At 42.9% G+C, this 15,232-nt stretch overlaps 1 protein-coding gene across 4 annotated transcripts in view; it reads right to left on the bottom strand.

Annotated features, from left to right (window-relative positions):
- Window positions 1–5,350: 5,350 nt before the first annotated feature.
- The window catches only part of LOC310780304 (NACHT, LRR and PYD domains-containing protein 3-like), a 56,313-nt gene continuing 46,431 nt past the window's right edge, over window positions 5,351–15,232 (bottom strand). For all 4 annotated transcript variants that reach the window (XM_083640877.1, XM_083640878.1, XM_083640880.1 and 1 more), the window contains exons 10-13: window positions 14,718–14,891; window positions 9,867–10,034; window positions 9,625–9,671; window positions 5,351–7,838 (exon numbers count right to left, since the gene is read on the bottom strand). In XM_083640877.1, the coding sequence (XP_083497003.1) occupies window positions 7,306–7,838; window positions 9,625–9,671; window positions 9,867–10,034; window positions 14,718–14,891 (922 nt within the window). In that variant the 3' untranslated portion in view covers window positions 5,351–7,305. The remainder of the gene's footprint in view (window positions 7,839–9,624; window positions 9,672–9,866; window positions 10,035–14,717; window positions 14,892–15,232) is intronic.

The raw sequence follows: 15,232 nt of genomic DNA, 5'->3' as shown, positions 1-15,232 counted from the left end.
GAACCCAAATTACCGCTCCCATAAACTTTTGTTAACCACAGACCTTATTTTATGCATTTAACTGAAATCCCCATTCTGAAACCCCATTGACTTCTCCCCGTAAGATCCAAGAAGTCCGAGACTTCCTTTCAACTACAAAAATACATCATCCCTGTGCTACTTTGTGGTCTTTAGTCTCAGCAGACAAAAAGAAAAGCCAGTAAATCTGTGGGGGGGGAACACCTAACCGAGAACAAATTGATATAAAAGGTTTTTCAATGGATTCTGTTACCATTGGGCATGTTAGATAACAATAAAAGTCTACCCGCTGCCGGGAGCTTAAAATGGCTATATCTCAATTAGCTTATTCACCAGAATTTGGGGCCCTCTCTTGGGACATCTTGGATTTGTCAATAAACAATGAACTGATGGTAATTTAACTGATTCAGTTGTATTCCTTGAGCCTTAAAACCTAGGGTTAGACACCAAAACCACCTTTCTAAGTTGAAGAGTAGCCATCATGAACACCATCTCGAAAATGACCCTTCCTGAATTTCCCTTTTGGTAGACTTTTAGTAGGCCTATGTTATTTAACATGCCCAATAGTACCAAGCCATTGAAAAAACTTTTGGGTCAATTTGTTCTCGGTTAGGGTGTTTTTTCCCACAGATTTACTGGCCTAATAAACATCGATAAAACATTGTCATCAACAACAATTGCTCAGTGTACTTTGTGAATTGATAAAAAAAAAAGTAAATAAAGGAATCTGAAATTAACCAAACCTGAACAGTGTGGTTTTATTTTTACTAGGCTCGATTCCTAGGCTCGCCCACTGCGCAGGCTCGCTAGCTCGGCCGCTACATGGCTTCGCCCGCCCTGCCCCCGGTGCTGGGGGTGGGGTGGGTGTGTTCAAGAAACTGTCCCTTTGCTCCGAGGTGCCTTTTTTGTCTGTGGCCGGTATTACTGTCTTTCAGAGGCTGTAGTGGACTCTATTTGAAAAGTAGCGTGATGATACTGGTAGAGGATGAAACTAGAAGACCTAAGGCATTCACTGGTATCAACTATACCATACTAGCTTGTCAGCAAGGGGGATAAATAACGCTCCAAATTTAGGCTAAATGTTGGCAAGGGAAACTGGCATAGCATTTTCAGAGGGGCCTCTTGACCTCTGACCTCAAGATATCTGAATGAGAATGGGTTCTATATGGGCACCCACCAATATTTATTATATATATTTACACCTATTCTATTTTAATATTTCTGACCTCACTGTATATTGTGATCTCCAGGATAACTATAGCCACAAACTAGTAGATATCTAGGCAATTCATGAGATGTATGGCATGGGGATGACCATCATATGTTTTTGGTTTATTTGGCAATTCAAAGCAATTACAGATACACATATACATCAAACATTAAAATACATCATAACAAAAACTGATGAATGCCTGGATAGCCCATTAAGCTGGGAAAGGCCTGCTTATTTCCGATGGGGTCCAGTGAGGAACAGAGACTAGACAGGAAAATACATTGACAGATAAAACACTAAAGCAAATCATTTAATCATTTAAAATATTCATATTATAAGCCCTTATATACTCATTCAACATTCAACATTTGAATAACAATGTTTATTACAGATTGATGACTAGAAAACCTTGACACAGTTCTGCACTGCACCTCAAATTAGCCTTCAGGTTCCAAGCTTTCAAATGATGTGTGCAACTTCTATGTGACATATACTGTTGACCTGCTATCTTACCCTAAATTTGCCAGTCCTTAAAAAAAGAAAAAAAAGTCTGCTAGGGAGGTCTGGAGTAGAAGAGGTTAAAGAAATTATTCTCAAGAATATATGATTGGAGTGTCTATTCCTACCAGGGTGTAAATAGCTTCTGTCGTGTTGGGCGGCTATTCATACCCCCCATTTACAAGCCCATTTACAAGCACACCACAGCGGAGAAGGCTCAGAGCTGCGAGGCATGGCAGTGCAGCCTACTATGGTCTATGCACGGACACACTACATCAATGCATCTGTAATATAGTTCATCTTCAGCAGTTGCAAGATTTTTTTTATTAAAATGAGCACAGCGGTAGTTCAGGCAGGCCACGGATGTCAAGCTCAGCTTAAACCCAGCCCACAGCTGATTAGGAGCTGATCTCAAACCCAGCCCACATCAGCTGACTGCTTAGCTGATGCATTCAATTGGCTCAACTCAAACAGGGCGCCCTCTTTAATTCTGCTCCAGTCTGCTGCCTAACATGGCTGCTTCATCTGCAAGCTGTTTGCAACCCACCTCCTCCCCAGCTCCTCCTTTCATGCTGTGTCTGACTTAAACAATGTCATTTCTGTTGTCATTGTTGCTTGCTCTGTTCTGTATCTGGGGGTCTTTTGTTGCTCTCCTTGCCTTAAGGCTATTCCATGTTGCTCATGGAGGGGCAAGGAGCTCCCAGAATCTGCTGCCGCCGCTCTCCAGAACAGAGCCATACTGCCAAATATAACTCATGCTAATAAAAGCTTTAAATTGATCTAAGTGGTCTTGTGTTTTTGACTAAAGTGGTCCTGACTGAAATGACCTCACCTTTGCGAGACAAAGATACATAAAGCCAACATGCACAGCTCTCTCTCTTAACGTTACTGTTGGCTGTGCATGCTACACTACATTCTTCGAGATTAAGGTTTGAATTAAATTAACTGCGTTTCGTTCTTTAAACTGCCCCGACTCCACTTTTGGATGTGACACACTAATGGAAAGAACAAATGAAAAATCATGACCTGCCACTGACGACGGCAACACAACTATCTGTATATATTCATTGCCAACTACAGCTTGAGTAAACAAATAGCTCACCCTGTAAGTTACAGTGCTGCTGTGCTGCAGGTCAGTGGTTCAATTCTAGTTTATGGGTACATAAAATAAATCTTGACATAATACTGCCATATATACAGGTTCAAGGAAGTTTCAGAAAGTCATATTAACATAAAAAAGATTAAATGGAGTTTGGAGGACTTTTTACAGTACAACAAAATAAAGAGTGGCACGATGTTTATAATTGATGAACGGTAGGGTAATTTACCACAAGCCAAGTAACGTTAAACTTCCTTGATGCAGAATATCTCCTGGTGAGTGGTGATTATGGTGATTTTCACTGAAAATATTTTTTGTTAGATATAATTTTGTCTAGAATTCCCATACAAAATAAATAAATAATAGTATTGTATGTATAGGCTAGAGGTAACAATGAAACTATAATAAAAATAGTCATTCTTCTACATTATCTGTTAGCTTCTTCTAAATGATTTCGAAGGGGTCAATGTGTTGGGGACCCCCGGATCATCTCAACCCCCCCCCCCCCCCCCCCCTCGCCCCAATTTGCAAATTAAATTTTAGGCCCGGTGCTCTAGAAACATTGAATTATAAATTTCAAGTATAAAATACATTCTAATAATTTTCTGAATTTGGATGTATGGGTTAGGGTTAGGAGTGCTGATCAGGAGGTATTTGGTTCATCTGTATAAAACGTGGTTCTCAACATGAGGTCCGGGGGTTCCAGGGAAGGTCCCAAGCAAATTGATGAATTGTTAGACTTCAGTTAGTTAAAAATACAATAGATTTGATTTAAAGTCTCTGGAAACCAGAAATATTTTATTATTATTTAGCATTTTGAGTTCATCACATCACAGGAATCTATGTTAATAAGCCACCAGCCAAATTTGAACGATGATGAACGTCGCAAAGTATATAAATTTAGGTTTGACAGTCATGGCAAAAGTAATGAGAATCAATTATATTTTAGAGTGTATTTTCTCCCGCGGACTGTGTGGGCGTGTCCCGTCTGCAGCAGGGAAATGCCCCTCTCTCAGCTCCTCCGAGAGGGAGAGAGGAGAGAGAAGGAAATAGAGATTGTGTGTGTGTGTGTGTGTGTGTTCGCGCGTTGCTCCGCGCATAGCGTACTGACTGACGGTCATCTGTCTATCTGTCTGCACGCGCGCACACACACACTGAGGCCGCTTTCAGACATGCCTTGGAATTCGGGAGTTATCTAGAGGGCATCTGGATGGCGGTGTATGTATGAACACATTTTGGTGAGCTATGCATGCTCCCGCGACCCTCCTCCTATCCGGAGGAGACATTACGGTGCGAGGTAGTCACAGGGGCGGATAGGTCCCCCCTCCCCTCCAGAGCCCCGTGAAGTAGCCAGCTCAGTGAGTGCATGAGGAGAGGGAGAGAGACAGAAAGCCAGCGTGACAGATTATTATTATATAAATAGTCAATGTGAATGAGCAAAAAAAAACATCATGCAGTTTCAGTTTTTCCAAATGAAGTTCAAACCTGCTGCGTGTGCGTCGGCCAACAGGCTACATGTTGCTGGATTGAAATGCTCATGGCTTTGATTTTATTTCATTTCTGCATAGCTTCGCACAGCACATACATTTAAAATAGAGCATTTTTGGACGCGAGGGTCGTCCTGCTTCCCAGTATTGGACATCGCTAGGTAGGGTATCTGCCATCTGGATGTGGTTGCGTTCATGCCTTGGATTTAACGTTTACATAGCGTTTGTGAAGATTCACGTGCAGAACCGCAAATTCCAAGTAGCGTCAAGTCAGGCAGTATAAAACGAAAACTTCCGGGTATAACCTTCGCAATTAATGTCAATTAAATAAAGTAAATGCACGTGTAATGTGTTTTTGTGTGTGTGATCCAAAAGATACAGAACAGAGATAAACTGGAAGAATATCTGCTCCCTTCGAAAAGTCAATTTTAACCCGTAGTGAGTCGACCGTTCTGATTTTTTGTTACTAAGTAATACAACATTTATTTTATTTTGAAGGTAAAATGTCTAGCTTCCTGTATTCTGTATAATTCTAGTAGGATTGATGCATTTTAGGACTGAACATAGCAAAGACCTGTTTTCTTTGTAGCGCTTGAGACTCGAGGAAATCGAGTGAGTTGTAGGGTTGTTTAATTAATTACTAACGTTATGCACAAACAATTATATGCTGTGAACATTAGGCAGTTATCGCCCATTATGTATTTTTAGCAACTTGTTTTCAGACTGCATGTCGTGATAGTTTGTTGAATGTCAATGCGATTCACTTAAGGCTATGCTCAGACAGTGAAGTACAGCTGTGTGGTCAGTTTTCACAACTCCCCATTGTGTGGTCATGCCCAAATTCCCCCCACCCCCGCCCCCTCTCTACTTTACACCCGGAGGTGCTCCACATGTATGAAAGCAACATGTCTCATGTCTGAAAGGCTACACTTCACGTATCCCCCGGGTCAGGCTCAGGGGAAGCAACCCTGACCTGACCCGGAGTTCATGTCTGAAATTGGCTTGACACACACACAGCAGCGCTGTGCACTCGCAGGCAGAGGAGAGAGCTCTCCCTCTCAAGGTTCCAACACACCGCCGATGAGTCTAAGCGATAAACTCGCAGATAGACAGATAGATAGATAGATAGATAGATATTGGTTCTTAAAAGAGCCTTTGTGTTGACGCAATGCGTAGTTAGCTAGCTGCAAAAAGGTGGGAGACCACTAGAACTCTGAAGAGAGATGGAGGCAGAATGTGCGGGACTGCGGGTTGCGCGCGTGTACAAAGGTTATATAGAGCTTATGACGTCATAAGATTTTGCATTTGGGCACCTCGTGCACTGATCTCTTCAATGAGGAAGTACGTTGTAGAATCTTGTAGAAAAGTGTCGATTTTAAGGCTTTGGGTTGAAAGTAATGTATAATAATTTCGGAGGCACACAATTACTAACATAAGACCCTAAATAATGTAATAAACCTGGTTTGTTAGATTGTAAAGATAGCGTAATGCTGCCACCACCTATTTTTATCCGGTCTGGTCCGGTGTCAGATGAAGAGACTGCAACTGGAAACAGATAACGGTACAATAATATAGATTTTATTAAGGCACTAATTCATTAAAACACCCCAGCAAAAGTCCCCACCCAGAGGTCAACTCCCAGTAAGCCCAGCGGCCCCCCTTCCTCCCAATAGCCAGTACTGCACGTGGATCAGGATGGCACAGCCTATCAGAACACTGCACACAGTACAAAGCACGGCAACCCACTGCACACTATAGAACAGTATCAACATGTAGGGCCATCAACAAGGAGCACAGCAAACCACTGCACACTATAGAACAGTATCAACATGTAGGGCCATCGACAAGGAGCACAGCAAACCACTGCACACTATAGAACAGTATCAAAAGGGTATGGCAATCAACAAGGAGCACAGCAAACCACTGCACACTAATAAAACAGTATCAAAAGGGTATGGCAATCAACAAGGAGCACAGCAAACCACTGCACACTAATAAAACAGTATCAAAAGGGTATGGCAATCAACAAGGAGCACAGCAAACCACTGCAGACAATTTAAACAGGACCACTCCAAACTATGGGCCGGCCCTAACCAACGTTCACTAATAATGGGAGGCAGAGAGCCCCTCTAGCTACCAGCGTTGCCTCTAAATGAGCTCCTGCTAGGATGACATGGGCAATAAACGAATAAGCAAATAAACAAATAAACAATTAACCAAACCAACAAATAAACAAATCAACAAACAAATCAACAAATCAATAATCGACTAAGACAAGGACATGTTAACAAAACAACATTGAACATTAAAGTCTTAAGAGATAATTAAAACTTAGCTCGCCCTGGGCTGGCGAGACCCCCTCGTGGGGATCGAACATGGGACTGTCCAGTGGAGATCCAAAGCGCCCACAGCAGCAAAGCTCGCTGCTGTAGCCGCATAGAAACGTGACGGCTTGGCATGGAATGGCGTGCGGAGGTGTACCAGCTATAGCGCTGCCGGTGTGAGTGGCCCTAGTTCCCAATCCCTTTCTGTCTAAGGAGAGTCTGGCCTCTCCTCCCTATCAGGGGACTGAAACGCTTGCCTGTCTGCTGTCTTCACTGCCGGCAACACTGAAAGCTGCGAACAGCACCCTCCCCCCAGGAGTGTTCCAGCCTCAGTGACTGACACGGGCAGTTCAGTTCAGTCTCACGCAACGGGACACCCGCATACTGTCTGTCTTTATTGTCTCGGTGTTTTCTCCCCCACCCAACAGGTGAGAGTCATCAGCAGCAATCAGTTCTCCCGGTACGTGAGGGCTCCTCCCCGCTAATGTCCACAGCGAGAGAGAGTCCCTCCCCCGCATTTCATCACAATAACATAGTTAGAACGTTTTTGTGGATTTTGGTTTCCAGGGACTTTAAAATTGTGGATTATGTTAATGCAAGAGTCTCTGAGCTGATGATTTTAATGGATCTTTACTGTACATGGTGACCGTTACAGAGGCAGGTTGATTATGGGAGTTGGCAAAACAAGGCAGAAGAATGAGGGTAAACTTCGATGCCGGGGTAGAGGGGAGAGGAGAACATGGTGCTGAAGGTATGAAGGTGGGTCAGAGTGTCGGAGGAAACCCTGTAGAAGGTCAGACGACCAGCTGGCCAGTCCAGATACACTCCCACTCGACTGGAGCGGCTGCAGAGAGAAGACACTTCAACTCTCTTGTTGTCGTGCAGAACATGGCAACCCTCCTGAGAACAGACCAGACTCCAAGACTTGTCGTTGCGTCCAAGCCTGCAGTCGTCCGCCTTCCCTTTCCTGCTGATTTCTTTGTAGGTTACCCCGATGTTTAAGGGTTCAAACACCTCGACCTCCCAGTAACAGCGCTCAGTTAGACGCTCACGACACAGCACCTGTAAGCAGTGGTCAAACCTCTCTGGGAGATTGCGATATCGCTGCTCCTCTGCCACCCATGTCACCTTGCTGTTCCCCTCGGACAGTAAGAGGTTTCTGTGTGCTGTTTTGGGGTCCAGGGTGAGCTCACAGCCATCTGGAGGTAGGAAAACACATTTATTCCAACAGATGTTGAACAAGTTGTTTTTAAAAGAAGGAAAGGTGTCATTTAGAGTCATAGCTCATTTATTTACATTTCCCCTAATCATTTTGCAATTAATGTAATTACTTGGTTTGTGTTGTTTAAAATACAATCTAAGTGTCAAACTTGAAATGAACTACTAACCCTAACACTAACACTAACAAATAAAAATACATGGGGCCCTATCTTCGTACAGGTGATATCCCCTATTAGCGCTTGTGCACCTGTTTGCGCGTGCCTTAAAGCAGGGAAGATTGCAGTCCGCTGTTATGCCGAGTTTTGCACCCCAGTGCCGGCAGAATCCCCACCTCACGGGAGCATATTGTAATGATTTATACAGAAATGTAACGGTAACACTTTATAATAACGTTCAGTCATAAGTCATTTATAAACCTTTAGTTAATGATGAACCATTTACAAAACATGAATATACATTTGTAGATGATTAATACATGCTATGGTAACATATCACAAATGTGTTGTAAGTCATCTATAAACTTTTAGTAAATTAAGCATTCCTCACCTGTTATAAATGATGTGTAAATCATTTAATATTCATTTACAAGGCTTTCTGCATCCCCTAATCTAAAGTGTAAACCATTCCTGACACATAAATGTGTTACATACAAGGGGGTAGCTCTGTTTTTCAAAATTGAAGCCAATGCGGAAGTGTCCTCTTTGCCTGCAGGGGGCGACCCATTGGTTTGTGGACTTCTGTTTTGAAGTCCACAATATGTTGGGGATGCAATTCTCAGTGGGGATGCGGAAACGTTCACTGCACGTGTCGCAGGCGCAAATTAGAGCCGTGCCAAAATCATCTGAGCCCCAAAATGCCTGCGCAAACGGGATTTGGGCGGTCTTAACTACCAGAATTATTCACAGGCGTGGCCAGGCAATGCTGGGCATTACGTCAATCAAAACCAATCAGTTTCCCGTCTCGCAATGGCTGGTTGCGCGAGGCATGCAATATGCTGTAATTCTCTCCATGCGTAATAGAGTGTACTCACTCATGCGAGGACAGAGAGAGATGGAGAGAGCTTATTGACAGATCGTCTGTGGTGCCAACGACCCTCCAGGTTATGAAGGTAAATAGCCTATGTCCATTGTCCAACAAGTTTTCTCAATTAAATTCCCTCTTTGCGATGTGATAAAAGTTTCTCAGTGAGTTATAGTTGATTGCCTCACTGAATTATCTCCTAATACCCAATTTTAGCAGCATAATTTGATGTCCTGGCGTGGCAAGGCTGTGCATAATGACATATCCAAAAGGAATTTTACTTTGCACTGCGCTGCGCTGCACGGAGATTATGGTGCGCTCCCAGCGCAGCGAGGTATTTAACGCGTAAGAGGTCCTTTTCAAAGCTCTTAGCGCAAAGTAATTGCGCGCTGCTGATGATAGGATAATGCCATCTATCCCCACATTTTAGCGCTGAAACGCCTGCTTTGGCATGTGGCAGCCAATGCCCAGTACAATTATCACAGGCATGCGCTTGTGTCCGCCCCCAATTTGCATTGTGCACGGCGTTAAACGAGCACAAACGCTAAATTAGCGCTTTTGGGAAGATAGGGCCCATGGTGTGACACAGTAATGCATGTTAGGCGACATGTTACTGAGGGATTGGGGGAGTCTTCCATTTCTTCTGTGAGTAACTCCCACCATAGTGGCACTTGTCAAGATGATTGAATATGAGAAATATTCAGGAGCATCATTTTAGCCCTAAAAGTTTTCACAGATATTTACATTTCTTAAAGCCAGGTCTCATCCGCAAACTTCCACCATGTCCAAAACTGTGGAGAAAAAAAGACAAATAAGTGCCTTGCTCTACGTATTGTACTCTAAGACAGTTTTGCTGTAAGTGAAACCTTGAAAGGCTTATGCCAGCTATAAAGACTATTATTATTTGTTTCCGTTTCAGGGTGATACTGTTGGCCAGCAGTGTCCTCAACCTCTTCACTGCAACCGCTAGCTAACTGTCTAATTACTTGAGTGTGGTGAGTATCTGATTATTCTTCAGCTCAGAGAGCAGCTTCTCTCCTGTGTCTCCTGGGTGATTGTAGCTCAGGTCCAGCTCTGTCAGGTGGGAGGGGTTGGACCTCAGAGCCGAGGCCAGAGAAGCAAAGCCTTTCTCTGTTACCATGCATCCTGACAACCTAAGTAAACACAAGAGTAGTTTAATTGGGAGCGTACCTATGTTCCCCGCTCCTGCTAAAAAGGGTTCTATGTTCCCCGGCTCCTATGTTCCCCGCTCCCGAAAAAGGGTCCTATGTTCCCCGCTCGTATGCGTAAAGTCGGCGAGTGCAAACCGCAATATCTCGCATCCGACAGGTGCAGAGAAAAGCGAAATTAAACAATTTATTTGAATGGCTTTACAGAACTTGTGCATGTCTGTGGGTTATATAGGCAGAAGTGATTTGTGCTGCGTGAATGTTGCAAATATTGATCTGTGTTTCCATTACAGTTTTTCGCAAAATAATTGTGATATTTCTACAATTTCGAAAAAGTACAATTGCGACTTGCAGGCATTTCCATTGAAGTTGAGTTTGAAGTCCCATCTTGTAAAATCTCTTCTCGCGAGACTCCACTTTAAGGAAGATGGACTCCAGAGCCTACTGCGTAACCTCCTTGGTGTTGGCACTGTGATTTCGGTTGCTGCTGCCATGACGATTTTAAACAGAAGACAAAGGCAGCTTGGACAAAACATCGAAAAAAACTAATCATCGATCCATGTTCCATTTTCATCCAGTAGATGGTGCCAGTGACCAAAATATTAGGCTGCCTGACCAAAATATTTACCCACAATCCCATGCACCCACATTTTACAACATAAATCGCCCCTTAATCCTCATAAACAGCATTTAAATGTGTAATAATGGATATATTAGTCTGTAAAACAGTTTTTGTAATTGTTTTATTTTATTTTATTTGGTGAATGAATGACACCATGTTACAGACACAGACCCACCAGTCTTAGTATAAATAGGATTCCATATGATTTCCGTATAAGGTTCAACTGACCTCTTGCGGCTGGATGGATAGACGCAATTTGGTCAACAGTACAGTCCCCTCCCCTACGTCACAAATGCGGAAAATGTGTTTCCATTATCCTTTTGCGATATAGCCTACTGCTACAGTGTATATCGATACGTCTGAAAAACCACCTCATGAGAGCGCAAAAACTTTTTGCGATATTTGGGAGGTTTTTCGAAATTTACGTGTTTCCATCCTACCCGATTTTTATTGCGATATTTAGATTTCTGAGGGTAATGGAAACACAGCTCTCTCTCTCTCTCTCTCTCTGAAAAAAATAATATTATAGATAGCATGATGCTGCTCCTGCTGCTGAATGTCTGAGCCTATATAGACTAGAGCTTTCCCTCATGCAGTCCGTCAATGAAGTCTCACAACCTCGAGATATTGCGGTTTGCACTCGCCGACTTTACGCATACGAGCGGGGAACATAGGACCCTTTTTCAGGAGCGGGGAACATACTGTAGGACCCGGGGAACATAGGACCCTTTTTCGGGAGCGGGGAACATAGGACCCGGGGAACATAGAACCCGGGGAACATAGGCATGACCCCGTTTAATCAACACAAGGTTTTGCATACTGTATATAGCCTAAAGGTTTTCCACATGACTAATATTGACACAGTTCTGTTAACGTACTGTATATCAAACAAAAGTCAGGTATAAAGACAGCCTGGGTAAACCCAGCCTCCACGTGACCTCTATCTATGTGCTATCAGTCACAAGAGTCTGGACACTGGGCCATTCAGAGCGATTTCTGCGGACGGGGAGGGGCGGGTGTACCTCCCTTGATAGACCACTCCATCAGCCAACCAGCTTAGCACACAGAGCACATGCGCAGTGCAACAGATGGCGTCATCACTCAGCGCCCTTTATTATTAGCAAAGAAGCTAACACTACACATTCAGTAGTGCTAGCACGCAATGGCTTTTGCAAGAAAAACCTTCATTTTATATATAATAAAGATTCATATTTATCTCAGTGGCCTGGACACATTTACGTCCGTGATACCGGGTGAAATGGTCTGTGCGGTTCTGTGGTGATTAGCTCATGTCTTTGTAGCATTAATTATGATTTAATTCATTATGGAAGTTGGTTTAACAGATGCAAATAATTTTGTACATAGCCTCCATGTAAAGTGACGCTATGGGCAGACCATTTGGGCTCTAAAACGTTATGTAAAGTGACAATCACATTTCAATATAGTTTTTGCAGATTAATGCAGTTTAATGCTCTTCTGTATTGGACATTTAAAGCTGATACACACTTGTGTTGCATGGTGTAGTCTATGTAATGTATGCCGAATTGATACAGATATCACCATATTTAATTTCAAAAAATATAAAGCATTGATTTGAAGCAGGCTGCTGGTCGGTTGTTTCGGCCGTCGTCATGTCCTCTGGTCCAATCTTCGGTTGGTGTCATAGTTCGTGTTCACTTGACATCAACAATCTTTATTATATATCACATCTGATCATTTTATCTAACCTGCCTCTGACCAGACAACTAATGGGCTCCTTCTGCGATCATATTGTGATACATTCAGGTAGCCTACATGATTTACAGAAGTACATAGCACAATAACAACAAGGCTATTTGTTGGCAATGTCTATTGACAAAAGCATTAAAACAAGCAAATAACAATATAATTATCCGGTCACTGGCAGATAGATCACTGGCAGATAGATGCGTACAAATAGTTCAAAACAAATCTCTCAAAGTCTCAAAACTGTTGGCATTTGACTTGTGTTATATCTTATGTTGAAACAACTGATCAGCAGCAGTATTAACCTGCACAGTAGCCTAACAGGTTAATGTTATAATCTCAGGAGAGATTGAGTAGGCTAAATAAAGCATACACATGAGAATTACCGTTAACGTTACAGCATTTAATAACGTTAATTTTCGTGTACGTCGTCGATAACGGTAGACATCCGATGCCAGGATATTTCGCCACTTTGTTTTCATCAAGTTCTCTGGACTTGCATACACAAGCTCACAGCGTCCATGTAAGTCCTCATCCTTATCATTCTCCCCACCGATCTGCAATGCCTTGATTCCCAGATTAGAAGCCTCGCGTATCTGGTCCTCCATTAGTAGCGCATTTAGCGGCGAGACAATAACAATAACGAACTGACAGCTGTTTTCACTTGAATTTCCTCAACGTAGTTGCATAGCCATATAGCTAGCCATATAGCTAGCTCTGTAGCTATGCTCTAGAGAGGCCAAATGCTAATGGCTAGTAGTGCAGCAGCCGTGCATGGGCGGCTGTGGCTCAGGAGGTAGAGCAGGTCGTCCACTAATCGGAAGGTTGGTGGTTCGATCCCCGGCTCCTCCAGTCCGAATGTCGAAGTGTCCTTGGGCAAGACACTGAACCCCAAATTGCTCCCGATGGCTGTGCCAGCACCCTGCGTGGCAGCTGGCCGCCCTCGGTGTGTGAATGGGATAATGTAGGCACATTGTAAAGCGCTATAAATGCAGTCCATTTACCATTTGTTACACGTTATTGACAAAGACGCACCCTCTGATTGGCCGATCACGGCAGGAGCTGATGTTGGCAGTCACGCCGTCACTCATTGTGCGATTGAATTCGCGCCAGAAAATCGCTCTGAATGGCCCAGCGTCCTTGTGACTGATAGCACATAGAGGTCACGTGGAGGCTGGGTTTACCCAGGCTAATAAAGACTATCAACAGCAAAGTAAGAGCTGAAATGTCCATGCATTTTTTTAAGCAGATGCCTTAAGGCCACTAGACCTTAGAATTCATTCTAAAGCTTAACATTTTGACTTGCAGCTGGTTTGATTGTCTGGAATGGGACCCTAAGGTGATTGATTATCTGTACAAATCTACTGCTTATGGGTCCTTTGTTAGATTCCTGAAATGTAGAGAAAGTTAAACTTAAGGTACAGCACTGGATTGATACTGTTGATCAATACAGCCAGCTGCTGAGACTCCATTTTGGAGCAAACCTCGCTCCCCATTGGAGTTTCAAGACACCTGATCTATTTTCAATTGCTCAACAATGACAGAACGCTTCTGCGAGTGAACAACTGGCATTGCAATGCATTTCAGCTGACTGAAAAGTAGGGATGCACGATATATCGGCAATCATATCGGTATCGGCCGATGTTAGTCATTTTTTAACATATCGGTATCGGTCCGATGTTGCAATGTTAATATCGGTTATCGGTATCAGCGAAATTCTTCACATTGAGATTAAATAATGCAGTAAATCTATGATTTATGGGCTTTTACAAATGTTTTTGAAATAGAGAAATGCATTCCCTTTTCAAATTCAGTGTTTACATGTGTTTTTCAGTATGTACAAAATTTTATTATCATAGAAATGTGTTTTTATACAGACGATATCGACATCGGTAAATATCGGTTATCGGCCATAACAGCAATGTTAATATCGGTTATCGGCATCGGCCTAAATTTTCATATCGGTGCATCCCTACTGAAAAGCCCTGTTCTCAAGCCAACAAAGCAAATGACAAAGAGGTCTTTTACCTCCACCAAGGTTGTTTTTGGTGCAATTTGTTTGTCTGTCAGCAGGATTATGGAAAAACTACTAGCCCGATTTACATGAAACTTTGTGGAAGGGTGTAGCTTGGGCCAAGGAAGAACTCATTACATTTTAGAGAGGATCGGGATCCGACTCACGAACAAGCAATAATACTGTAACCCGAACCTTGGCTCTCTGTGTGCCCCTAGTTATTTCAGTATTTAGCATGGTGATAGTGTTTACAGATACATGATTCCTCTTCACTAGATGTTTCTCTTGGATCTCATGATCTATTTACCTCAGTGTCTTCAGTTTACAGCATGGACTCTGCAGTCCAGCAGACAGATGTTCCACTCCTGAATCTCTGATGTCATTGTTGCTCAGGTCCAGCTCCCTCAGAGCTGAGTTAGGGAACTTGAGAGCGAAGGTAAGCTCCTTGAACCACTCTGCAGTCAGTTTACAGTCAGCTAGTCTGTAAACAGGGTTGGATAATGGGTCATACTCATGTACTCCTGAAAAACAGTGCCTGTTGATAATATTTTGAGATACAAGGAGACAAACTAGTGTTTTTTTTCCTGTTTGGTATGATCATTCTAGGATCACAGGATAATTTGTTCCATCTACTGTCTGGGTGCTGTAACCTCTGACCCTTGACCTCTATTGGTTGTAATGCTGGTCATCTAGGAATTTGTGCTCACTCTAATATTGCGCTCATTTTCAGTCAGTCTGGATAACGGCATTAGGTAATGATGAAAATGTAAATATAAAAAAGTAGGTAGTACTGATTTTGTATTAGGCTACCTTTAACACGTC

The sequence above is a fragment of the Poromitra crassiceps genome, assembly GCF_964638095.1.
Source record: "Poromitra crassiceps genome assembly, chromosome: 7".
NCBI classification, from domain to species: Eukaryota; Metazoa; Chordata; class Actinopteri; order Beryciformes; family Melamphaidae; genus Poromitra; species Poromitra crassiceps.
Note: the sequence above shows the minus strand (reverse complement) of the source record. Positions and strands in the feature narration are given on the sequence as shown.